Here is a 26,911-nt window from a genome sequence, read left to right as displayed (position 1 = left end):
TTTACACATTAAGTACATTTTTCCATCGATATTTACAGACTTTTAATGACGGGGGTTTTGAATATACGGACTTTCTTGTTATTAAATATTTTTACTTTTCCTTAAATTAAGGATCTGAATACGTTTTAATCCACAAAGTGACAACATGATGATTGTATTTTACTAAGGAAGCTCAGAATTCCGAGCTTTACGAGGTGCTCTCAAAGGCATTTAAGATTACAGGACTGTCGTTCTGTCCTTCAACAATTAAGTTTTATTAAAATATTGAAAACAAAACTATAAATTAATCACAAAGCAGCTGGTAAGTTTTATCCGGTAATTATTCATCTATAAACCATTAAATATGTTTTAAACAGAAGTTCAGTCGACATTGTGTCCGGCACGGAACTTGTCAATAAAGTTTTACATACAAACTCAACTACGTCACTAGGGTTCAATATCCAGAATATAACTTCTATATATATATATTAAAATTTTTTAATGTATAGATAACATTATTATTGTGTTTAAATGATGACTGTCATAAAGTCATGATGTGTTACACACTCCGGTCCAGTAGGTGGCGGTAATGCGCCTTACACGTTGGAAGAAGAAGACCGACTACGTCACTGTCATGGCGGCGGAGGATAGCTGGAGCTGGTTTCCAGCGTTAGCTCTGGGAGTTTCTTTGCTGAAATGTCTGTTTATCAACGCATAGTGAGTGGGAACACTTTGATGGGAACCAGTTACACTCAACGCGGCAGCTCCAGGACGATTCTCTCTTCTTATAGATAGATAATGTAAAAGTTGTCGCGACGTCTGTTAGCATCCGGCTAACACACTGAGGAGCTAGTGTTAGCTACAAGCCGGGAAATACTATTTAAAATGACATATTAACGTTAAAGAAGTTTTGTAAGCATCGATTCCAGCGGAAAAAGCAGCGATACGATCTGCGTGCCTTCTTTATATACATTAGAGTTTTTATGAAGAGAAGATAGTTGGTGTAACATAACTCGACGTGTTATTAACTTCCAGGGTAATGGCACCAAACAGCCACAAGATGGCGCTGTTTCTCATCAGAAGTTTGTTTAGAAGCTGAGTTCTAAAGTTTCAGACGGATTAATAACTATAATTTACAATCTGTCACTTCTAGCTCACGTGTTTGAATGATTTTGTCTCTGTTGCGTACACTTATATCCTTTATGGAGGCGGAAGTCTTTAGAAACGACTTGCACACGTCATGAAACAAAAGTGAGTTTATCAATACATGAGAGTTAAGTTCTGGTCATTTCTGCATTAATACAATACAATAATCATAACGACAGGCTTCAATATTGTGTCTTAAATATTTAGTGACATCCTGAAGAATGTCTAGCTCACGTATTTGAATGATTAAGTCTTAAAATGTTACATTTATTTGATCCAAACCTCAAAAAACCCTCACAATTTAAGGGTTTCTCTCATATTTGTCAATGTATAAACGTCTTAAAACACAAGAGAGTATATCAATAGAGTCCGTATTAACAACTGGTCATTTCAGCATTAATATAAAGAAGCAGCACAGTCTGTACACTTATAGCTTAAATTCTGTAGTTGTGGCTTTATTTCTCTCACTGATACAAGTGTGTTGTAATCTGTGTTAAATGATCTCACTTTAGGGTTCCTCAGGAGGTTTTGAGGGAACAATAATAATAAAAAATGGAAAAACCAGACGTGTACTGTTCCTAGTGAGTCTAGACTAAGTGTCATTTTTTCTGTATGGAGTCTGGTGTGTCTTCGCCCTCCAGACTGGCCTGTTGTTAATCTGTGTCCGTCTGTCAGTCACTCCACAGACTTCGAGGTGCACAGGAACTGGTTGGCCATCACTCACAGTCTGCCGGTGTCCAGGTGGTACCACGAGGTCAGCACGCTCAGTCCTACATCTAGCTCTGGTTTAAACAGACGTTTGCCTCAAACGAGCTTCACTTACATCCTGAACATTAAAGGTGCTCTCCACAACACCCCCCTCACATCACATCACAACTGGTTCCCAGTTCAGTGAGCGATGCATGGAGGAGTCTGTACAGCTGTGTTGTGTATCTCCTGTTTGACGGGATTAGTAGAGATTCAGCAAGTAAACGCACTTGAAGACACATTTAGTGTTTCAGCTGCTCAGCTGATCGTTGTGATGTTCTTGTGTTAGAAGTTTGTTTTGATGAATCTTTCTGGGATATTTGTGCCAGAACTTAACTTAAAGTACGTTCCTCTTTTCTTCACTTGATCGTTCATTTGAGGAGACCTGTAAACAGCGTCATGTTCAGAGATGCATTCCTTCTTTTAAAGACACTGATCTTAGTCTCTGAGAGAAACCGTACAGCTGGTGAACTACAGAGCGGTTTGGTCCCTGCAGAACTCGTCGGAGTGGACCCTGGACTACCCTCCGCTGTTCGCCTGGTTCGAGCTCGGTCTGTCCCAGGTGGCTCAGGTCTTTGACGGGGACATGCTGCTGGTGGAGAACCTGAACTACGTCAGCCCGTCCGCGGTGCTCTTCCAGAGGCTGTCGGTCATCTTCACCGACGTGGTTTTTATCTACGCTGCCAGAGAGTGAGTCTCGATTCTACCTTTATTATCTCTTATTAAATCCTCACAGAGCGGGTTTTATTTTCTTCTTCTCTCCTTTAATAATTAATATTCGAACAGAGATCAAACTGTTTGATTCAGACTCCAAATTTTATTTACATGTTGAAATAGTTTGAATGAAATGATTCAAACTTCCCACCGAGTCACATGACAGAATCCCGTTGAGTGATCGATCAGTAAACACTGATTGAAGAGGTTTAAACTGATGAGTTCAGCTGATGTTCCAGCAGTAACTCTGCACTAACCTTCTGATGCTGCTGAGAAGTCTGAAGAAGTTGATTCCAGCATGTTCTAAGATGCTTTTATTGTGAAACTCTTGACACTGAAACAGGAAACTGTTTAAATCTTCTCTTCTACTTCATCTGTTGCTCAGAGGATCTTTGTCTCTTTGAACACAGTTTTGTTCTCCGTCTACTAAACTAAACAACATCTATTAGTAAAGAGGACTTCCTACACAATAAAAGCATAATTTAGACATACAGTCTGACTGTTTAACGTTTAACCAGTAGGTGGCATCAGAAGTACATTTCTATCTTGTGTGTTCAAGTCAGACGGCAAAGTCCGGTTCTGAAGAGTGAAGCCGATGCTTCACTTGTTAAAGCTGCATTCTCTCTAGTGTCCACCAGGGGGCGACTCCTCTGGTTGTATAGAAGTCTATGAGAAAATGACTCTTCTTCTCTCTTGATTTATTACCTCAGTAAACATTGTAAACATGAGTTTATGGTCTCAATCTCTAGTTTCAAGTCTTTTTCAATACAGCATGATGTTCATTTAGTACATTATGGTCCATTTAGAGTCAAACAGACCATAAAGCAGTTTTGCTGTTTTAGGTCTTTTGCTGTCTCATGTGAGGAGGTTGTTTCTGTTTGTATGGAAGTTGTGTTGTTGTATAAAGTTACTTATATCGTCATAGAAGACTTTGGTCATATCGCGCACCCCGACCTTCCTATCAGGCTTTTATTTTGGTGATCCAGTGACGTCACTGCAGCAAAGGAGAGACGACGTTAAGAGACAAACAGCTGCAACGTTGAACTCACTCTATGACTCTTTTATGTTTTTTTAAACACGCGTCTTGTGAATCAAAGACGCCGTATTTGTTTCCAGTAGCTTCATCCTGATTGGCTCCGCCCTCTTCCAGGTGCTGCAGGTGCGTTCAGGAGCAGAAAGGCTCTCGGGACGTTTTGAGCCGCCCGTCCTTCGTCCTCGCCGTTCTGCTGCTCTGGAACTTCGGCCTCCTCATCGTCGACCGTATCCTTCAGAAGACGATATTCAAACCCAGCTTCTTTATTTATTTAATCATTAAAATGCTTCTTAAATCAGAAGGTTTGGGATCAGGAGGAGACTCAACGTGTCCGTTAGAGCTCGAGCATTCACTCCATGAGTTGAGTGAGAAACTCTGTTTTTAAACATTAGTTTTCTTTATTTATAAGAAACAAGAAACTTAAGCAAACCAGATCCTAAATCAAATGATTCTAAATTGAATGAGTTATTATTTTGTCTGTTTGTTCTGTAGAATTTGTCAAAAACTGGTTCCACAACGTTGTTAAAGAATCACTTAACCTGCAAGTTAATTATTTAAATTTAATGCAGATTATTTCTTTCTTTTAACTGTTTTTATTTAATAAAAAAACAAAATTTAAGGGATTTTCAGTTTGAGTTTTACAAAATAAAATATTTGTAAAACCTAAAAAAAGAATAAACTTTTCCATCAGAGCATCAGTTTGTAAAGACGAGGCTTTGGTTTCAATTATTTAATAAATGTTGTTTATTGAGATCAAACCTTCACGTTTCCTCTCAGATATTCATTTCCAGTACAACGGCTTCCTGTTTGGGTTCCTGCTGCTCTCGGTGGCAAAACACCTGCAGGTTCGTACTCGTGACGTAGAAACAACGTTTTCATTTCAACAAGCTGCTGAAAGTCCAGTTTTGTGTTTTTGTTTCTTTGTGCGACAGAACCGACACCTGCAGGGGGCGCTGCTGTTCTCCGTCCTGCTCAACCTGAAGCACATCTACCTGTACGTGGCTCCGGCCTACGGAGTCTACCTGCTGAGGAGCTACTGCTTCACTGAGGACCACCACGGTACCAGAGACAGAGACACACACAGAGACACACACACACAGAGAGACACACACACACAGAGACACACACACACACAGAGACACACACAGAGACACACACACACACACAGAGACACACACACAGAGACACACACACACACAGAGACACACACACACACAGAGACATGCACACACAGAGACACAGACACACACACATAGACACACACACACACAGAGACACACACACAGAGACACACACACAGAGACACACACACAGAGACACAGAGACACACACACAGAGACACAGACACACACACAGAGACACGCACACAGAGACACACGCACAGAGACACACACACAGAGACACACAGAGACACACACACAGAGACACACACACAGAGACACACGCACAGAGACACACACACAGAGACACACACACACACACAGAGACACGCACACACAGAGACACACACACACAGACACACACAGAGACACACACAGAGACACGCACACACAGAGACACAGACACACACTCACAGACAGAGACACAGACACACACACACAGACACACACACACAGAGACACACACACAGACACACACACACAGACACAGACACACACAGAGACACACACACACACAGAGACACGCACACACAGAGACACAGACACACACACACAGAGACACACACACACAGAGACACAGACACACACACACAGAGACACACACACACAGAGACACAGACACACACACACACACAGAGACACACACACACACAGAGACACACACACACAGAGACACACACAGAGACACACACAGAGACACGCAGACACAGACACACACACACACACAGACACACACACACAGAGACACACACACAGACACACACACACAGACAGAGACACACACACACACAGAGACACACACACACACACAGAGACACAGAGACACACACCCAGCGACACACACCCAGAGACACATACACACAGAGACACATACACACAGAGACACACACACACACACAGAGACACACACACACCCAGAGACACATACACACAGAGACACACACACAGACACACACACACGCACAGAGACACACACACGCACAGACACACACACGCACAGACACACACACGCACAGAGACACACACACAGAGACACACACACAGAGACACACACACACACACACAGACACGTACACGCACAGACACACACTCACACAGAGAGACACACACAGACACATACACACACACATACATACACACATACACACACAGACACACTCACACAGATACACACACACAGAGACACGCACACACAGAGACACACACAGACACGTACACACACATACACACACAGACACACTCACACAGATACATATATTTATGTGTGTGTTTTTGTGCAGACGGCTCCATCAGGTGGAGGAGCTTCAGTCCGCTCCGTCTCTTGTCTCTCGGCGGCATCGTGTTCTCCGTCTGCGCTCTGTCCTTCGGCCCCTTCATCGTCATGGTGAGTGGAGTCTTCCTCTCATCACAATAACTCGAATAGAACTCGATGTATACTCTGCAGTGTGTAGCTGGGCACAGGTTGAGTGCTGAACGGTCTTTAAGGAAAATATTCTTTGATTTAAATAAGACCTCACCTGAAGCTGCTGGGATGTGTGTGAGACCTGACGGTTGGCGTCTTTATTTCAGGGTCAGCTCCCTCAGGTCCTGTCCCGTCTCTTCCCCTTTAAGCGGGGCCTCTGTCACGCCTACTGGGCCCCCAACTTCTGGGCCCTCTACAACATGCTGGACAAAAGCCTGGCGGTGCTCGGTGAGCCTCCAGAACGTCCTGTCTGATCAGTTAACTGTCATACACACCTGCATTTTACTTCTAACTTCCAATCTGATTTTGGTGATAAGTCAAGGAAAGTTATGTTAAAGTATTATTTAGAGTATATAAGAGCCACTTGCACCACTTGATTGCCTGTAACAGAAACGTCTACCTGTTCAGGTGTTCGTCTGAAGCTGCTGGAGGAGGCGGAGCTTCCTCGAGCCTCCATGACAGGCGGTTTGGTTCAGGAGTTTCAGCACTCGGTCCTCCCGTCCGTCACTCCCTCCGTCACACTCGTCTGCACTCTGCTCTCCATCCTGGTGAGGCGCAACAAACTGACCGATAGTGTTTCACTCTTTTCACTCTTATGAAGTGAAATACTGCAACACCTGCAGGCTGAGGTGGAGGAAACACAGTAGAGATCAGTGAACGCAGTAGAGATCAGTGAACGCAGTAGAGATCAGTGAACGCAGTAGAGATCAGTGAACGCAGTAGAGATCAGTGAACGCAGTAGAGATCAGTGAACGCAGTAGAGATCAGTAAACACAGTAGAGATCAGTAGAGATCAGTGAACGCAGTAGAGATCAGTGAACGCAGTAGAGATCAGTGAACGCAGTAGAGATCAGTAAACACAGTAGAGATCAGTGAACGCAGTAGAGATCAGTAAACACAGTAGAGATCAGTGAACGCAGTAGAGATCAGTAAACACAGTAGAGATCAGTAAACACAGTAGAGATCAGTGAATGCAGTAGAGATCAGTAAACACAGTAGAGATCAGTGAACGCAGTAGAGATCAGTAAACACAGTAGAGATCAGTGAACGCAGTAGAGATCAGTAAACACAGTAGAGATCAGTGAACGCAGTAGAGATCAGTAAACACAGTAGAGATCAGTAAACACAGTAGAGATCAGTGAACGCAGTAGAGATCAGTAAACACAGTAGAGATCAGTAAACGCAGTAGAGATCAGTAAACACAGTAGAGATCAGTGAACGCAGTAGAGATCAGTAAACACAGTAGAGATCAGTAAACACAGTAGAGATCAGTGAATGCAGTAGAGATCAGTAAACGCAGTAGAGATCAGTAAACACAGTAGAGATCAGTGAACGCAGTAGAGATCAGTAAACACAGTAGAGATCAGTAAACACAGTAGAGATCAGTGAATGCAGTAGAGATCAGTAAACGCAGTAGAGATCAGTAAACACAGTAGAGATCAGTGAACGCAGTAGAGATCAGTAAACACAGTAGAGATCAGTGAACGCAGTAGAGATCAGTAAACACAGTAGAGATCAGTAAACACAGTAGAGATCAGTGAACGCAGTAGAGATCAGTAAACACAGTAGAGATCAGTGAACGCAGTAGAGATCAGTAAACACAGTAGAGATCAGTGAACGCAGTAGAGATCAGTGAACGCAGTAGAGATCAGTGAACGCAGTAGAGATCAGTAAACACAGTAGAGATCAGTGAACGCAGTAGAGATCAGTAAACACAGTAGAGATCAGTAAACACAGTAGAGATCAGTGAACGCAGTAGAGATCAGTAAACACAGTAGAGATCAGTGAACGCAGTAGAGATCAGTAAACACAGTAGAGATCAGTGAACGCAGTAGAGATCAGTGAACGCAGTAGAGATCAGTAAACGCAGTAGAGATCAGTGAACGCAGTAGAGATCAGTGAACGCAGTAGAGATCAGTGAACGCAGTAGAGATCAGTGAACGCAGTAGAGATCAGTGAACGCAGTAGAGATCAGTGAACGCAGTAGAGATCAGTGAACGCAGTAGAGATCAGTGAACGCAGTAGAGATCAGTGAACGCAGTAGAGATCAGTGGAGGAACGCAGTAGAGATCAGTGGAGGAACGCAGTAGAGATCAGTGAACGCAGTAGAGATCAGTGGAGGAACGCAGTAGAGAATGGTAAATAAAGGCAGTGAAGTGAGGTAAAGACACAGAGCTCAGTAGGTGACCAGTAGAGTTCAGTCTAACTGTCCTTCCTCTCTGCAGCCGGCGGTGGCCTCCATCTGGTGGCGTCCTCGCGGTGCTCGGGGTTTCCTGCGCTGCCTGCTGCTCTGCGCTCTGGGTTCCTTCATGTTCGGCTGGCACGTCCACGAGAAGGCCGTCCTCCTCGCCATCCTGCCTCTCAGGTGAGCCGCTCCCACATGTACCTGATGTTTCACACGGCGGTGGAATGTAAAGAAACACGTTAACTCAAGTATTGCATTCCCGTGTCCTGCTACCTTCTACTTCTACTCTTCCACGTCTCTTCTTACTGCTCCTCATGTCTCTGTTTGTTGCTTCCTGCAGCATCCTGGCGGTCGAGAGCAGAGAGGATGCTGGGATCTACCTGGTTCTGACCACCACAGGTCATTACTCTCTGTTCCCGCTGCTCTTCAGCCCCGCAGGTAAACACCACAGCATCTCGTTGTGACGCCTTCTCTCACTATTTTCAATCATTTTACAAACCAAACAATCAGCAGATGAATCAATAATAGCAATAATCATGAGTTAATAGTTCAGAATGAGCTCCAGCTGAACAAACTACAGTAAAATCCTGCTTTTACATGAATGTGTGAGTCATAATACCCTCATGATAGAATATATAATAGTACAACAGACACAGTCTGAATACCTCAAACATCTTACTGAATATACCGACATACTTTACTGAAGCATCATTTTACTGTAACAGAGTATTTTCACAGTGTGGTATTAGTACTTTTACTGTCGTGAAATATCTGAATACTTCCTCCTCTCTGTGGTTCAGAGCTGCCCATCAAAGTGTTTCTGATGCTGATGTTCACCATCTACTCTTTCACTGCTCTGAGGAAACTTCACAGGTAAAGAAAGTACACATATATATATATACTGTATATATATACAGTATATATACACATATATATATACAGTATATATATATATATATATATATATATATATATATATACACATATATAATACTTAAAGAATAACGTTTAATCTACAAAGTTGTATTTGACTCCATTACCCAGAGTGCTCAGTAATCAGATCACTCTCCTCTCAGCGCTCGTTTGCTCCGCCCCCTCGAGTCGGTCTACCTGTTGGGACTGGTTGCCGTGGCGATCGCCTGCGAGGTGGTCTTCCCCCTGTCGCCGTGGCAACAGAAGCTGCCCTTCCTCCCCCTGCTGGCGACCTCGGTGTACTGCTCGGCCGGCGTCTGTCACTGCTTCCTGCGTCTTTACGTCAGCCTGCTGAGGCAGGAGGAGAAGCACAAGCGGCTGTGAGAAGGGCGCAGGTTAGATTCCCCCAAAACAACACACACCTGCACACGTGCCCCTGAGCAAGGCACCCAGACACTGATCAGTCAGGAGGAAGTGACTGTCGTGGGTCCAATAACTGCTGATCCGTGTTTCTGCCTCAGTTTTAGTTGTTTTTCTTCTTCTTCTTCTGGATTATCGACCAAACACCGACCACATGTCGACAACAACAACAACATCATCCAAACCGATGGTGTTGATTAGATAATCCAAACTGAACCCTGCTGTGTGTTGACTGCATCACGATAAACTCACCGGAGTTTAGTGAAGCTGGGATCTATAAATCTATGAGGTTAATCTGGAGAACGAATGATGAAGGTTAATAGAATAAATAGAATAAAGGATGAACTCACCAGCAGTCAGAGCTGATGGGAGATATTCAGCTGTGTGTCACATGTGCACCTTCTTAAAATAACATTTTGGCTTTTCTGTATATTTCCTGCGGACGTTAGCTTCCATACAGGAAGTAACTGCACGATCAGAGTCACAATAACATCATACTTTATACACTTAGAGCTCAAGTGTTGACTCTACGAGTTATACTAGTGAGCAGTAATCACGTATTGCATTTACAGCTCATTTCACATTCAAAGCTTCACTTGAAGATCTCGATAGAAGCTTCCAGACCTTCTGTCGGCCGTCCAGCCTTAATGCAAACCCCAATGCATGCTGGGATAGATTCCAGCCTCCCACGACCCTTTATGGGCGGTACCAGTCAGCTGGAAGTGTTTTATTTATCTAAAACACTTTTAAACTCTTGTGAAAAGACAGCGATCTCAAACAGGAGTCCCAGAATGCAGCGCGTGTTCTTCCTGCTTACTTTTACATCTCGGTCCGTTTAAACCGGTCCCAGACTCTCTGAGACGTCCAGGTGAATGAAACCAGCTGACCAGTGATGACGAGCTACTTCCTGGTTTTATTAAATACAACGTGGACCAAAAACAGAACTGAAAGACGCTTATTATGTTTGTTTTCTATATTTTCAAATAAAAAAGATGAATTTATGCTATTTGTGTAATGTTTATTGTTAAATCTTCATCGCTTCACCTTCCAAACAAAACTGAGAAATCATTTTAATAATTCTCAATAATACAAAGTGATTCCCAGAGCGCGTGGTTAGTCGTGAGTTTATTAAATAAAATGACTCATTTTGTTTAAAAACTTTATTGATAAGGCAACACACAACATGATCGGTTGAAAGTAACTGACAGAGTTTTACACACTTTGACTGTAGAAATCTCTCTACTACACAATAAGAGCTGTTAGCGCCGATGCTAACCTGCAGAACTACCAGTTAGCAGCTTAATGGGCAGAATGGCCTCCACTGGTCCTCGACTCTAAACCACCAGATCTGAGTCTTCAGTTTCCTCATCCTCCTCCTCCTCCTCTTGATCTCGTCTCACTCGTCATCGTATAAAAATAAAAATCATTCAGCGGATCCCTTTTTCACGTCAAAATAAGAGACCAGTCGCACTAAACTAACTAACGCTGTGAAATAACAATCGTTATGTTCGTCCATTCAAACATTGAAGCAGTTTAAAATGTTTTCAGAGACCTGACTCCAGTTTTTACACAAAAGTCTGCATTTAAAACCTGAAGTAAAAGTAATTGTTACAATCTAAATGTACTTAAAGTACTCCTGTCCTGTGAGAACCTCGTATCTCTAAGAAGAACAAAGTGATTTCAGCTTTGTGACGATGCGCTTTCCAGCTGATCCGAGAGGCTTTTTAAAGAGTTTATGTAGCTGAAGAAGAACGAGCATTTTATCATCACTCCATCCTTCAGTTCATCACAAACATTCAACATCAACACATCTGGAGATACGAGGTTTTCACCGGACAGGAAGGAGATGAAAACCTGTCATCTGAAAGGAAACTAAAGTGCTGCAACCAACGATTAGTTTAGAGTTATCTCTTTATCTCTTGATTTAATCAATTAGATGTTTTGTCTATAAAATGTCAACGCCGTCCTGAAATGTCTTGATTTGTCCACAAAGATATTCAGTTTACTGTCACAGAGGAATAAAAACATATTCACATTTAACAAGCTGAATGTTTTTCCTTTGAAAAATACTCAAACCGATGAATCCGTTCTCTAAAGAGTTGACAATCAGTTAAATGTAGTGCTGTAAACATGTTACCAATCTTATTTGTTCATTTATTTGTCTTGTTTCAGATCTCATCAAAACAAGTTGACGTCTCTTTATTTAGATTTTAATCACGTTTGGCCCGGTTTGGCCCGGTTTGGCCCAGTTTAGCCTTGCTGGCTCTCTGGACTGGCCTGTAATGGAAGGTAGACTTGCTGTCCTTTTTGCAGTAGTAGTAGTTCATGTAAGTGAAGCTCCACTCTGAGAAAGCTCTTCAAGCTGTGAGTCGACATGTTTTCTGGTTGCGTGTCCTGAAGGAATAAACCTTTGTCTGTAAATCTGCTCCATCACGGCTCAGCACGCTGAACCTTTAACGGCATTAAGAGGATCAGCAGCTTCTGAGAAAAAGACAAGACTCCCAGCATGCTCTGCTCTCAGGAGACACAAACCGGCCTCTCATCGATGCTCAACACAACGCGGCAAATATCGGGAAAATCAGATGTCGATTGACTAAACGGATGTTTAAAGCAAAGAACTAAACTCTTTATGAATGTAAAATAAGGTGTTTTTGGACCAGAGGAACTCTGTCATACTTCTGAGTCCTCTGTTCTAAGAACATCCATTTTTATTGTGTCCGCAAGAACAATTGTAGTTCTTAGAAAGTCGTTTTTTTAAGCTCCTCTCTCAGAGTAGAGATCAAGATCAAAACCAGCACCGGCAGCCACCATTTATAAAAACAACCTGTACACAAACCTTTTCTTAATGAGATGCAGTCTTACATTGGCAAAGCTTTGTATGAAATCAGGTTGTATCTGATCAAAGAAGAAGTAAAGAAAGCATTCAAGGACAACTTTCCTTCCTTTGTGTTGTGGAAACACTTTGGTGCTAAAGAGGTATCGATGCTCGACACGCGGCCCTGGACATCACTTTGGTATCTTTGGAAACTGGAATCATCACTATTGTTAAAAATCTTTGCACAAACAACAGAATCTGAAGGACAGATCCGTGGCGGTGGATCTTTTTTTTGAAGGATCGAGGTGGCTGCTGGAAAACAGAATCATCAAAGTCTTCTTCAAAAGAATATCTTCGTCCAAAATGAATTTGGTTTTCAACGAGTAGCCGGAACAGCCAATCACAGTATATCGCAAAGTTTAACTTTTTTCAGCGTCCGCTGTTTTCCCGCCACCTCACTCTGACCACGAAGCATCAGGGAGTGAACAAGTCTTTTCTCTTATTTTGAAGGGGAGTGAGGGGTAAGTTGTTTTTTAAACTTCTTTGGATGGGGGTGGATTTGGAGGATTTCTGCTCCAGTCACCTCACCCCGTCCGGCCCTCCACGATGATGACTAACACCGGAGTCAGGTCCATCAGGTTCTTCAGCATGTCCATGATGTCCTCGTGGTCTCTGGCTCCCTCGATGAACTCCTCCAGGGTCAGCTCACCTGAGTGGTGAGGTCAAGAGACGGTTACAGACGGATTATAATGGAGACTAAACGGATAATCCTCTCCAGTACCAATACCTCATACATTAAATCATACACTAAAACAAGATGGTTAAAAACATGTAAAACTGTTGATTTCCAGATTTAAGTTTACATTTGATAACCTGTAGACTAGTTTATTGATTTTGGCAGCTATTTTAGATTTAGTCTTAAGTCTTTAGACGAAAATGTTTATTAGTTTTAGTCACATTTTAGTAATTTTTGTCCTTCATAGTTTTACTCAAACATAGTTTTAATCAACTTTTAGTCAAAATGTTTTCTCTGTTAATTTTTTTAATTTTAGTCCTTTGTCAAATGCCCCTTCTCATCACATCGTATTGAATATTTCAGTCAATCTTGTGTAGCCATAGCAATACTTTGTCATATTATTCAATTTTATTTCACATAATATTTGATCTTACTATCTGATAAAAAACGAAAGCTTTTGTGATTTGAGAACGCAGCTTTGTAGGGACGGGCATTTTTAGGCAAAGTCGAACTTTAACAACCAAACTTGTTTGAACAAAGGAAAGACTTGTTTAAAAAAACATGTTAAGCTACATTTTAACATTTGTCTTTTTACGTCAACAATATGCATGTTTATGTATCGTTAAGATTAGTGTTTAGTGACGTCTTGGTCGTGGAAAAATGGTTAGTTGATGAACATATGTTGTCGTAGTTTTGAACGAAATGAACACAGTTGTAGACCAGTTGATTTCAGATCGAGCCTCCTTGAGATTGTTCTCGATCGCAGCTTTTATTGGCGACAAGGATTTTGAGGATCTCCAGATATAAGTTTTTGGAAGCCCTTAATGTCTGGATTTATTGTATCTTTTAAGGGTTTAGTGACGGTTTAATAACTCTAAACGAAGAGGTGTCTCTTTGCACATCATCCATTAGGGCTTTTATAACATTTCTCTGTAGTTTTCCCTGAGCGGTAAATCACAGTATCGTCTGCATACAGTCGGATTCTGCTTCGTTTCTCATTTTAATCCCAAACTGAAGGATGGGTTTTTTTCATTTCAGTGCAATATTTAAAACTGTACACAACAAACTAACAAGCTTTAATATTCTTAGAACCTCACCACTAGATATGTAAAGACTGTAAAGTCAGAGAAAAGGTTGTGCTTGTTGTTTCAGCTCTTCATTATCATACTTGATTACATTTTCATCAGCTGTGTTTCCAGCAACTGTTACTGGCAGTAATAGTCGTAGCGGAAACATCCGCCTCATTGGTAGTAATGATAATATCTATTAGCAACTTGTTCTTTACCTTCTCCCTTCACATCGATCTTTTCAAATATGACCGAAACGATGTCCTCTGGGTCGGTTTCTCTGTTCCGTGTAATGTCCTGGATGGCCTGCAGGGGGAGACAAGGGCAGTGTTTTTACTTCCTGTAAAGATTTAAAACACTTCATTCTAATCATTTAGTTAACTGCAAGACAAAATGCATTTTATATGAGTCAAAGATTCTGCGAATAATCTGTGATCAAACGTTGGGAATTTAAGGATCATTTACCCAGAATTAGAAGTGGAAACGAAAACAGAAAATGGCCTAGAGTTCATTTTCCTTATCTCGTACACATTTTTAACATTTATGTTGTTTCTACTCTCCACTTCAAGATTTTAAACGTCACTTTTCAAGCTGCTTTTTTTCTTCTTTTTTTTCTTAACATTTGATTATGGCCGGATTATCGCGTGCAACCAAATCATAAAAGTAAATTGACATTTTCTTTTTAATTCTGGGTCAAATGAAGCGGAGCTGCAGAGGGTTAAAAGCTCCACAGCGAGGCTGGACTCTCTGAAATCCTTCAGACTGGTTTGACGTCCAGACCGACTGAGTCGGGAGTCCTTCGCTTCCTGTCAGTTGATAGATTGAGTCCATTCAGCAGATTAACACTCCTCTAATTTCAGAGCTAATCCAACCCAGTCTGTGTGAGCGGAGCAGCAGCTTCAGCTCTGATGATTAACAGTTTCTAGGACATTTTGCATTAAGTGTGTCAAGTATGTTCTTTGCAATACGTTTTATTTACTCTCCTAAATTCCCTTTAAAGTTATAAAATGCATTTTGCATCGTTCCATCCAGAAATCTTCTGCATCTGTTTTTATACTTGTCCTCTAAATGCTCACACTAGCTAACCTAAACATCAGCCTGAGCAGCATCATTTTCATTGTTAGCATGCTGAAGTTAGCATTTAGCTCAATGCTAGTACAGCCTCAGCTGCAGGCTCCATTCAGGACTTCTGTCTTCAGTGGAGTTAGTTAAGTTGGAGTTTTATTATTTTTATTTTTATTTTTTAGTCAGAGCCTCGTTTTTTTTTTGTTGCCTATATTTGTTTACATTTAGTCAAATTAGCGGCAAGTATCCCAAATGCGTTTTTATGGACGTTTATTCAGGTTTTGGTTGTTTTGTGTCGAGCGTCACCGACAGTTGAGGTCTCACTGTTTTGTGATTACCGAGAAGATGGTCTCCAGCTCCTCCTTGTCGATCTTTCCGTTGCCGTCCTGGTCGAACAGTTTGAAGTACCACTTGAGTTTCTGGTTGATTTCTCCTTTCAGCATCAGACTGACGGCTGCGATGTATTCCACGAAGTCGATGTAACCGTCCTGCAGGCAGAAAAGAGGGATCAGTTCCTGTGAAGACGTCTTTGTTTTTAATCTAGCTGCCTCATCGGCTCTCTAAAACTAAAGCTGGGTATCAAATAGAAAGTATCCAAGGTTCACTTCATAAATCATGTTTTTTTTACTAATTCCTTATTTAAATTTTTACCAGTTTTAGACTTTAAATTGTTAAGACAAAGTTGTTGTATGAAAAAAAAGTAAAATATATGTTTATCTTACAGGTACATAGTACTTATATTGTAAGAGTATTTATCCAGTGTGGTATTAGTACTTTTACTGATTACTTTTAATAGTAGTTTAAAATCCTAGAACTCATCGACCGTCAGACCAAACTCTCTGAGGATTGAACCTCATTTAAAATAAATCATTTTATCGGAGCTCTGTGATCCAAAGTCTTTCCTTCAGAACAGTCGACCTCATCCTCCCTGAACTTCACCGCCACACACTCTGAATCCAATTAGCTCGCCACACACACACACACACACACACACACACACACACACACACACACACACACACACAGCAGGGATCAATAGCTCTGCATGCACACGCTGTGAGCCAATTAGACAGAGAGCCAATGGACGTTCTGCTTCGGCCATCTTTGTCCTAAATTCATACAGCAGCAGACAAAGCAGCAAAACCAAGACAATAAAGAGACAATCCATGAGATAAACACAAACTGAGAAATAAAAATGAATAAATAAAATGAAATCATTTTATAAAATCAACAAATAAAACAGTAAAGCGACGACGTCACATGAAAGCCAGTCTGTAAAAATGTGTTTTAAGAAGTGATTTAAAAGAGATTACTGCCTGAATATTTAATATATATATAATATATATAACTACAATAATATGATATAATGGGGTTTTGCGGCGTTATTCAGGCAAACATGATGACGTGAAAACTGGAAACAGATGATCAAAAGTATTCTCGACTGGTCTTCATATCCCCAAAGTGAGATCTCATATTTAACATTAATATTCATGTATGACAGTTTTATCAGTACTCGCCGGCTTGTATATATTATTTTTTATTTCAGGTAAAATATAAGCAATGAATTATTTGGTCATTTAATGTTTTGTTGGACATGGACGTACAAGACACCAAATATGTATTTTTCGGTAATTATATTTGTCAAGAAAGAACAAAACGTCTCACAGGAAAACGTTGTCTTCTCCTACAAATACAATCCTAAAACACAACTCAACCATGTTTAAATCATCATCACACAGTTCTGATTCTGATTTAAAATGTCGGACTCTGTAGTTTCTACCAAACTGTTCCTGTAGACTTCTCTTCAGTCCTACGGTTACAGAGGAAGTTTTAAGTTTTGATATCCTGTTTAGAGACTAACTGTCTACTTAATGATTGTTTGTTTGGTATCTCTGTCTGTTTTGTCTGCATCTTTAACCGTTTTGTTTTTGTCTATTTGTCCGATTTTTTTGCATTTTAGGACCCCTTCAAAAATATGATAACCCACCTCAGAGAGCTTATCCTTAATAAATAATAGTAAACAACACTTTTGCATACGTTGCCTGAGCTTCAGTAGAAAGTTCACAGGTTAGTTTACTTAGTAATGTTGGTTTATCATTTTGAGACACTAAAGCGACTCACTCTGCTGTCTCAAACCAACGTCAACACATTAACTGATAAGTTTATCTTAAAACAATAATCATCCTTCGTAATGCACTTTCATTGTTGGTGAAAATAATCCACAGTTTATCTAAAGTTAAAAATGAGGCTTCAGCATTACAAATGAATCAAATCAAGTGTATATCCTTCAAAATAAGAGTCTTTAGTATAACATTCCCTCGACAAGTGTTCTGTCATAAAGTTACATTACAGAGGGTTACGTAGAATTTTAGTGTTTTTTGTGACGCAGCCATTATGGAAAGCACAACAACCAATGTTATCATTTCCTAGCCTCTTTACACCAGCCTTCACTATCCAAATCAAAAGCATAGCTCCAACCCTAACCCTTTATTCTAACCTCAAATTTATTCTAACTTGAAACTTAAAAACCAAGTCTGAACCCTCAAACTGATTTTTGTGTCAAAGCGGGGACCACCAACATATCCTCATTTTACTAAAATCGTCCTAAATCTCAATTTTTTTCAAATCTGTTTAGAACCAAATCTACACCGTTGTGTATATATATACATATATATATGTGTGTGTATATATATGTATATACGTATATATATACATGTATATATATGTATATATATTGTATATATATATACATATATATATACAATATTTCTGCAATTTTTAATGTCTGTTTTTCGTTCTTTGACATGCTTGTAATGTAGTGATGTAATTGAGTCACACAGTAACGTGTGTCTACTAAAACTACTCCGCTGTGTAAGTAACACACAGTAAGTGAGTATATATCACCCTAAACTTTGCATTAAATACTTAAAGGATATTTAAGATAATTCTCCACATTACAAACCCGCCTGGTTACGTTTTGGGAAAGATTGCAGTTGAGTTTGAATACTAAAAATGCCATTAAATGAATAATGTTAAAGAGACAGTAGAGATGTTTAGAAGTGTGTTTGTATGGGTTTCACTACAGTAGATGGAGTAATGTTCTGCTGTGGACACATTACAGACTCCTAAAATAATCTATATCAGTCATATTTATAATGTTTTCACCTGTTATCTCTGCTCTCATCTAACACACCAGACTCCATTCACAGAAACATAACTTTACTGGTTTTACTGCTGCCTCCGTCGGTGAGTTATTTTGGCAGATCAGAACTAACCCTTTAAAACCCTTTGCTGTAGGTAATACTGTACACTGAACTATCCCATTAACCCGGCTTCCTGTGTCAAACGCTTCAATCACGGTATTAAACCCGAAGTCACTGAGGCTAATTAACTACACGCGTACATACGTTTAATTCTCAGTACGACTCCTAAAATATAACATTTATTGTTTATTAACTTAGTTATTAACTTTAGTGACATTAACACAACAGCAAGTCATTTAATTTGACAGACTGAAATGTTTGAAGGCTGATCCATAGAAAAATAAAATATTTATAAATATATAGTATATACTATATTTGATTTTATAGAATATAAAGCTAAAAACTTAACAGAATGTTTAAAAAAAGCAATATTTCTAACTTTATTTTAGCAACTTAAATATGCTACATTTATTTGTGTGTGTGTGTGTGTGTGTGTGTGTGTGTGTGTGTGTGTGTGTGTGTGTGTGTGTGTGTGTGTGTGTGTGTGTGTGTGTGTGTGTGTGTGTGTGTGTGTGTGTGTGTGTGTGTGTGTGTGTGAGAGACTATATAAATATTCCTCAAATCAAAATATCCCCTCACTATTTACGCCAATATTAAAGTACTACTGGCTCCATGTAGTTCCAGCAGTAAAAGAACACAAATATTGTAGTACTGATACTTTAACTGCATGAAGCTGATGGGTGTCATGGCAACAGTGAGGCCTAGACTGGTTCTGGTCCAGTTGAACCAGTTGGACCAGCAGCAGCAAAGACTTCCCCAAAAATAGAGAATAATAAAACAGGAAATTCGGTTTAATTCAGAAGCTTAGATTTGAAAGAACGCACCCCGTCCATGTCGAAGGTGAGGAAGACCTGGTCCACGTAGCTGTTGGCGTTCTCCGTCATGCCCTTCAGACCCAGGATGGCCTTCAGCTCGAACAGCGTGATGAGGCCCGACGGAGACTCCCGCATGAACTTGTTGTACCAGTGGTGCATGTCCTCCGCCAGGATGTCGTCCAGGTTCGAGCCGTGGTTCCCCATTTGTCCGGTCCGACGGGTGCACCGAGAAAACCCCAAAAAAAGAGAAGGAAAGAATGAGGGACTCTCACTCTGAAGGAGAGGGTTTGGGACAGAGAGAGAGAACCAGACGATGACCTCCGACAAGAAACGCAGGCCTCCTTTGATCCACAGTGGACGGATGTTTAAAGAACATGAATAAGAGCTTGATTAAGGGGTCTGAAGTCCGAAGAAACACAACAAAAAGAGTCAAAAAAGGTTAGAAATCCACGGGCTCCGTGGCAGGAAGGTGGAGCCGGCCGACATCCAGCGACTCTGCAGGTAGAGAGCAAACCTCAGGACTCTAACCCTCTTAGGTCCTGCAGGAAATAAATCAAGGATGCACCTAAAATAACTCCCTAATGAGATCAGGCCGCCCAGCAAGCGAAAGGTTCTGCTGCCAGAGGCCGAGGCCGAGCCAAGAAGCTTTACCTGGCGAGGTTCAGCCGATGAAGGAGGGCTGTCCCTGGAAGGAGGCTGGTTATATAACAGGTTCAACTGGGTTTCCTGGTTCAGACGGAGAGGTTCCCTGCTGTGAAGCCGAGGAGGGGACAGACGGGTCCAGGTCATGTGTGGACACTTCAACAGGCAGGATGATGGGTTTCAATAGAAACTGAAGCATCAAACAGTGGTGGTGCAAGTACTGTGCTCAAGTACAATAGCGTGATACTTCTTTTTATTGTGAGAAATCCTAGAAAAAGACATTATTTTAAAACCTTCAACCCTGGAGCTCTTCATCTGAAGATGAGCTGAAAGCTACAAAGACAAAACCAATATAAAGACTGCTTCTTGCTGTATCTCCAGCAAATGGAAAAATCACTTTTATTAATTCACAAAGTAAAGTTCCCATCGCCCTGTTGAAGAAAGGTGGAGAAGGTATTTATATCCTTAACTTCAGTAAAGAAGTTAAGTAGAGACGCCGTATACGTCTCTGGTAGAGCCCCGCCCTAAAGCATCCCCTGCTTTATGGTCTGTTTGACTCTAAATGGACCATAATGTACTAAATGAACATCATGCTGTATTGAAGAAGACTTGAAACTAGAGATTGAGACCATAAACTCATGTTTACAATGTTTACTGAGGTAATAAATCAAGAGAGAAGTAGAGTCATTTTCTCATAGACTTCTATACAACCAGAGGAGTCGCCCCCTGGTGGACACTAGAGAGAATGCAGCTTTAAGACATGCTTTGAATTCACTTTTCAGAACCGGAGGTTGCCGCTTGGTCTCTTTGTATTTGTCTATTTGAGCGAATAAAGTTTCAACTGGTCCACAACAACAATGTTCACCAAGTTCATTGTTTACCACGTTCACCATCTTGATAAAAAATTGGCAGATTTTTACAGTAATGTCCCTTTTGGGACGCGTTACTATGAATCCCACTGCTTTTCTTGTCTAAACCCGCGCTGTGTGGCATTCAACCGCTAGGATTGGCCAGAACGTCTGTGCTCGCAGACGGACTGGTAAACTTATTTGTTCAGGTCCCACATCCTCAGCAACAGGCTCTCCTACCTAATCAGGGTTAATGGGTAACCGTAGCCAACCGTCTCTTCCTCAAACAGCTACTCTCGGCCGGTCTGCCAAACAATGTAGTGGGATTCATAATCAAGCCTGTGGGACTTGTAGTTTACTTGTGGGCACAGTGTGTGACCTTTCGATCCATGAAGCAGAACGTTCTCAGACTCCATCGTGGTATAGAATCGGCTGACTGAAACACCGGCTGTATACATCGTCTCCCAGCATTCCTCTGGGTTGTTGGCAGTAAACCTTCAGTTTCCAGAGTGGCAGCCTTTTTCTGTTGATCTGCTTTATTTCTGGCAGCAGGGAGACTGGACCTGCGTGTATCGGAGGATCAAACAGATTATCCAGAATAAGATTAAAATACAGCGAGCAGCGGCCAAGTTTCGTCCTCTCACCGTTTCTGTTTCAGACTCGTCTTTTCCAGGTACGAGTTAGATTAAGAGTTACCGAGTGATGTGGAGACGCGCCAGCTGTGGAAAATCCCACTCATCACTATCACTGAGGTGTAAGTACAGTTTCAACACTAACTGACCTTTTGTTTCATGTCTTATTTATTATGAAGAGTTTAAACCCTCCACCGAAAAATACAAATAACATAATAAACAAACCGTGCAGATCATTTTCTATATAAAATGTTGTTTGTGTTGAGACTTCTTGTGGTTGTTTTGCGTCTCTTTGTGTTTGTGTCTATGTCTTCGTCTCTTTGTGGTCAGGTCTTTGTAGTTGTGTTGAGTCTCTTTGCGTTCGTCTCTTTGTAGTTGGATCTTTATGGTTAGGTCTATGTGATCAGGTCTTCGTGGCTGTTTGAGTATCTGTGTGTGTTTTGAGTCTTTTTGTGGTGATTGTGAGTCTTTATGGTTGTTTTTTATTTCTTTGTGGTCATTTTGTTCTCACTGAAGTAGACATTTGAATACTTCTTCCACCACTTCAGGATGAAACGAGGAACATTGTCAGAAAAAGAACATAAACATGAATGTAGCAAAAATATGCATTTTAATATCAGTTTCAAACTTAAAGGCACAATGTGACGCCCACAATTCAGAGTTAACGTACCCGCTGTGTGTCTTCATCCAGGTTTAAAATGAGACAGAACTTCCATGGTTGGTTGTTTATGAATGTTTGGAATGAAGGCTTTAACTGAGCGAACAAAAGGATTTCAAGACAAGCATGTATCTTATTTTGAAACTTTACATTTTGTTGAACAATTCAAAATAAACGGGCACTAAAAGCACACGTCTTCATCATCATCATCATCATCATCATCATCTTCATCTTCATCTTCAGTCACAGCTCTGGAAGCGCCAAATATCAAGAAAACATATAAAAAGGAACAGATCCGGCGCTGCCGTGTAAAAAAAAGCTTTCAGTCGAGGATTAGTAAAAACAAATTCACGTCAATCAGTGATTCTTAAAAAAGATAAACTTGTGAATCCACAAGTCGGTCACTTCTTCTTGCTTCGCCTTCAGAAACCGCGGTGACGGAGTTTCATAAATATTCATTCTCACGATGTCCAGACCTTCAGGCCTCGCTGCTGCAGGGTTTCCCTCCCAGACTCCCAGGGGCTCATCGGGCCGGACTCTGACTCGTCGTCTCCTGTTGGAGAAAGAAAAGAAAACGTTTTAACCTAAAATAACTGATTTGTTTTGTCCGCTTGGTTTCAGCAGAAACAAGCTGTGAACTAAACATCAGCTTTGAAGTTGTTTCTGTGGACGAAGCTCAAATCCATCAAGACACAAACACGTGAAGCGGAGAAGCTTCTTACTGAAACATCTTCTGATGCGAAATAAATCAGGTTCTCTCTGCAGTCCAGTCCAATACATTTGACAACAATAATAACCACATCATGTGCAATACTACTTCCATTATACTACGTGTAATATAATCAATATCACTTTCAATATGACTTCTTGTATTGTAGTTGTTGGTGCCAGTATCACTTCTAATACACTTTATATTTTACTCTTGTATTTAATCTTTGTTACATTTTACTTCTTGTATTTTAGTAGAATGTTTTACTTTATTTATTTACCTTTCTCTTGTTGTTATTGTGTTTCCACTGGTGCCAGTGTTACTTCTTTTACATTCAATAATCCTTCTATTGTTCATATATGTTTATCATTTATTCTATTGTTTCTATCTTTGATCATCTTTGATCAAACTCTGGCACAATAATTTAGACTATATTGTATCATTTCTGTAGGAATCACCTCTTTCTTTTCCTCGTCTGTACTCTTTGTGTTTGTCTTTCCTTCAGTTGAATCTTCTGTCTGTTTTTCTTCAGAGTTCTTCTCCTCCTCTTCCTCTTCCTCCTTTCTTCCTGATGAAGATCCTTCTCCCTTTGATCTTTCCTCCTTCTTCTCGTCGTCTCCTCTGGTCTCGTCGTTTATCTCTGACTCGTCTTCTTCGTGAGATTTGTCCGTTTTGTCCTCTTTCCCCTCGTCTATTTGTCCGTTTTGTCCTCTTTCCCCTCGTCTGTTTCACCTCCTCCTGTTGTTGTTGTTGTTGTTGATTTGTCCTCTGCTTCAGTCGCTTCCTCTCCCTCGATGGCGACGCCGACCTCGTCTCCACTGCTGGATGTCCTGCGGCGGCGGGACGGAGGGCGTCGCCGGATGGAGTGGCGAGCTCGGCCCTGCAGAGGGAACCAATGGGCGCGGAGACAGACGGGTGAGGTCATTATATTCTCTGGACAACGGTCACGTTACCGCCTTTAGCTTTAGAAGCTTTGGTAGAAATGGATTAAATTCCTCAAACAGTAATTAGAGTCAAAAGCTTAAAGCCCTGTTGTTGGTAATAACGCCAAATAAACAACTTCTAATATGAATTAATGTGATTAAATATCTGCTGTTTGGTTCTCCAAATAACAGATGATGAAACAATGGACACAGACATGAAGAGGACCAATGGAAACGCTGGTTTTGACGGACTCAGGTGGAACATCCCTTTAACTCTCTGACAGACCTTGATGCTGGTGTTCGACAGGATGGATCCCTCCTCCACTGTGGGAGGGGCTTCAAAGGAGGCGGGGCCTTCCTCCTCAGTCCATGGAGAGGTGGTGTTGAGCGGGCTGGCGGGTGGCGGCGTGGACGAAAAAACCCCAAAAACCGGGGCGGAGCCGGGGGAGGGCGGGGTGAAGGCGGGAGGCAGCAGCTTGAAGCCAGGGCTCTTTGGAGAGGGCAGCAGGGTCGTGGGGGAGAGAGCGAGGTTGGCCTTCACACACACAGAGAGAGAGAGAGAGAGAGAAAGAGAGAGAGAGAGAGAGAGAGAGAGAGTGTGATGTCAGAGTGCAGCTCTCTGTCCACACCAGCAGAGAGCAGCAGAAACCAGATTAACTCACCTGGAGCTTCTCGATCAGAGCAGAGTTCCTCTTGGCTTTGGCAGGTAGAGGTGAGGTGACACCTGGTGGCTGCTAACACACACACACACACACACACACACACACACACACACATACACATTTCTGTTGTCGAACTCTCATGGTGGTCACTAAAGTGGACCTACAGTCGTGGACAGATTTAAATCTGATTGTTTGTTGATATCAAAGGTTCCGTGTCTCTCTCACCTCCTGGTCGTCTCCGGTGGTTTTGGGGAGCTGTAAGGAGCGAGGAGGTCGTCGTCTGACCGGCTTCTCCTGCTAAACAAACAATCATTAGTGCAGTTGTGTTAAACCACGATAGTGTTACAATATTACTTACAGCAGACTAATGGCTTCTAGCATCTACTCCAGTAATTAGTGTTGATTCAGTTTTAGTGCTGAGATCAAAGGTTCATGTTAGTTTTAATCAACATGAACCTTTTTACTTTCAGTCTAGTTTTACTTGACGACATTTTCATTTATTTATTTTGGAACGCAGTCTTTACAGTAGATATTATTATAAAGACAGTCTACATGTCAGAGAACACAGTCAGGCGGAGGTCGGCCTGTTGGTATGAATGGATTATTGAAAACATTTCTTGGAAAAAGTAAATCAAACGACCACAAAGAGACAAAACAAAGAGACGCAAAGAGACACAACGCGACCACAAAGAGACACAATGCTACTACAAAGAGATGTAACGCGACCACTTATGACTACAAAGAGACTAAAAATTACCTCAAAGTGAAGCAACACAACAACCCGATACATTACCACAAAGAGACACTCTTCTGGGTAATTAACAAGCTATCTTCAGTTAGATGTCTTTGGATTGTGAACACTGGACAGCTGTAACGAGCATGTGAAGGACATTTACTGTATTCCAGGATTGCAGAAATAATCTCCCGTACAGAGACTGTATGTATCCTAATGAAACATGTATCTTCTACTGAAATAGATTTCACATGTTTTCGATAATTAACGTCACGTGTCTGAGCTGCAGGGAATCATCAAACATGGAACAGAAAATACCAGATTGTTCTTCACCAGAAAGAGACGTTTGATACTGAAACAAGTGTTGAAACACACACAGAACGCTCTTCCTGACCCGTTTCCTGTTTCTCTTCTTCTTTTGCAGCACACTGACACGTGACTGAGACGTTTTATCACAATGTTACAAAGTAAACAACGTCTAACATAAAAAACAAAAACGCAATATATACATCTAAATACATCGTCTGATTTACTTCAAATGGATTCACTGTGTGATTTAGAAGAACCATTCCTGTGTTCTTAATGTTTTATTCCACTGTTACTTCACTTTACATGTTGGTGCATTCAAGGACGCTCCGACACCTCAGTTTTCACAGGCAGATTTGACATGTCACAGCAGGACGTCAGGGGTGGATTTAGCATCGTTTGAATAGTTCTTGTCCATTTGAGTCCCTTTGTGGTCATTTTCTGTCTCTTTGTAGTCGTTTTGTCTCTCCTTGTTGTTTTTTGTCTCCTTGTTGTTTTGTGTCTCCTTGTTGTTGTTTTGTGTCTCTTTGTAGTCGTTTTGTGTCTCCTTGTTGTTTTTTGTCTCCTTGTTGTTGTTTTGTGTCTCTTTGTAGTTGTGTTCTTGTCTCTTTGAAGTCATTGTTTCTTTTTAGTCTTTTTTAAACTCTTTGTAGTGTATTGAGTCTCGTTGTAGTCGTTTTGTCTCTCCTTGTGGACGTTTTGAGGATCAGAGTGTCTCTTTGTAGTGGTTTTGCATCTCTTTAGAGTAGTTGTCTTTACTATTTATTTTTGAGGTTTTGTTTCCAGGGATGCTGGAACATTTGGCCAATTCAATAATCCATCCCCGGACTCTGTCTGACGTGTCTGCACTCTGGTGTCTCCATGTATTTGCTGATACACAGACATTAAACTCACCGTTTCATTGCCGGCAGCATCGTGTGGACGAGACGAGCCTTTGAATCTTCCTGCAAGTTCAGCCACCGAGCGCCGGGACGCAGCCTCCTCCTGAGGGAAGGACAGGAGAGACGAGGTAAACAAGATTCATTTCATTCGTTAAAGATCTCAGATGTTCAGCAGACTCACCGAGGTGCAGTGTGTAACACATTCAATGCATATGATAGAAAGTATTCATATAATGAGAGTAGTACGCACAATAATATTCTTTTTCTCCATTTTATTCGGGGTGTGATATTAATCATTATTCATGCCGGATTAGCATCTAAACGGTAAAACTGCACAAAGTCAAGTCTCCTCAGATTTTTTTAACCTTCATGAGTTGTAAAAATGTGTTATGTAAATC

The 26,911-nt window shown here is 41.2% G+C and overlaps 3 protein-coding genes across 9 annotated transcripts in view; 1 reads left to right on the top strand and 2 right to left on the bottom strand.

Annotated features, from left to right (window-relative positions):
- The first annotated feature begins 594 nt into the window (after positions 1-594).
- alg8 (ALG8 alpha-1,3-glucosyltransferase) lies at positions 595-10,760 on the top strand. Of its 4 annotated transcripts, none has more exons than XM_076102097.1 (13): positions 595-696; positions 1,801-1,879; positions 2,369-2,562; positions 3,737-3,846; positions 4,397-4,464; positions 4,552-4,678; positions 6,060-6,163; positions 6,349-6,469; positions 6,650-6,789; positions 8,467-8,606; positions 8,767-8,864; positions 9,227-9,299; positions 9,503-10,760. In XM_076102097.1, the coding sequence occupies exons 1-13, from the start codon at positions 614-616 to the stop codon at positions 9,720-9,722; spliced, it is 1,557 nt and encodes a 518-aa protein (XP_075958212.1). In that variant the 5' UTR covers positions 595-613; the 3' UTR covers positions 9,723-10,760. The 4 variants fall into 4 exon arrangements, with proteins under 4 accessions (XP_075958212.1, XP_075958211.1, XP_075958214.1 ...); XM_076102099.1 differs by having other exon boundaries at positions 618-696; positions 1,812-1,879; XM_076102098.1 differs by lacking the exon at positions 595-696 and adding an exon at positions 697-1,230.
- Positions 10,698-22,099, bottom strand: guca1d (guanylate cyclase activator 1d). The gene is made up of 4 exons (XM_076102104.1): positions 19,529-22,099; positions 15,780-15,929; positions 14,595-14,682; positions 10,698-13,282 (listed from the first exon to the last, which is right to left on the bottom strand). Exons 1-4 carry the CDS (start codon positions 19,721-19,723, stop codon positions 13,158-13,160), a joined length of 558 nt encoding a protein of 185 aa, XP_075958219.1. The 5' UTR covers positions 19,724-22,099; the 3' UTR covers positions 10,698-13,157.
- A 133-nt stretch (positions 22,100-22,232) lies between these two features.
- Positions 22,233-26,911, bottom strand: part of dub (duboraya) — a 9,373-nt gene continuing 4,694 nt past the window's right edge. The window contains exons 2-8 of one of the 4 annotated variants that reach the window (XM_076102103.1): positions 26,527-26,616; positions 24,819-24,887; positions 24,594-24,662; positions 24,218-24,466; positions 23,734-23,888; positions 23,467-23,701; positions 22,233-22,852 (exon numbers count right to left, since the gene is read on the bottom strand). In XM_076102103.1, coding sequence (XP_075958218.1) covers positions 22,823-22,852; positions 23,467-23,701; positions 23,734-23,888; positions 24,218-24,466; positions 24,594-24,662; positions 24,819-24,887; positions 26,527-26,616 — 897 coding nt within the window. In that variant the 3' untranslated portion in view covers positions 22,233-22,822. Of the gene's footprint in view, positions 22,853-23,466; positions 23,702-23,733; positions 23,889-24,217; positions 24,467-24,593; positions 24,666-24,818; positions 24,891-26,526; positions 26,617-26,911 lie in introns of all 4 variants that reach the window. The other 3 variants (XM_076102101.1, XM_076102102.1, XM_076102100.1) reach the window with 3 other exon arrangements.

This window comes from Anarhichas minor, unplaced genomic scaffold, assembly GCF_050575085.1.
Source record: "Anarhichas minor isolate MPS153535 unplaced genomic scaffold, ASM5057508v1 ptg000027l, whole genome shotgun sequence".
NCBI lineage: Eukaryota > Metazoa > Chordata > Actinopteri > Perciformes > Anarhichadidae > Anarhichas > Anarhichas minor.
This window is presented reverse-complemented; position numbering and strand designations above follow the sequence as displayed.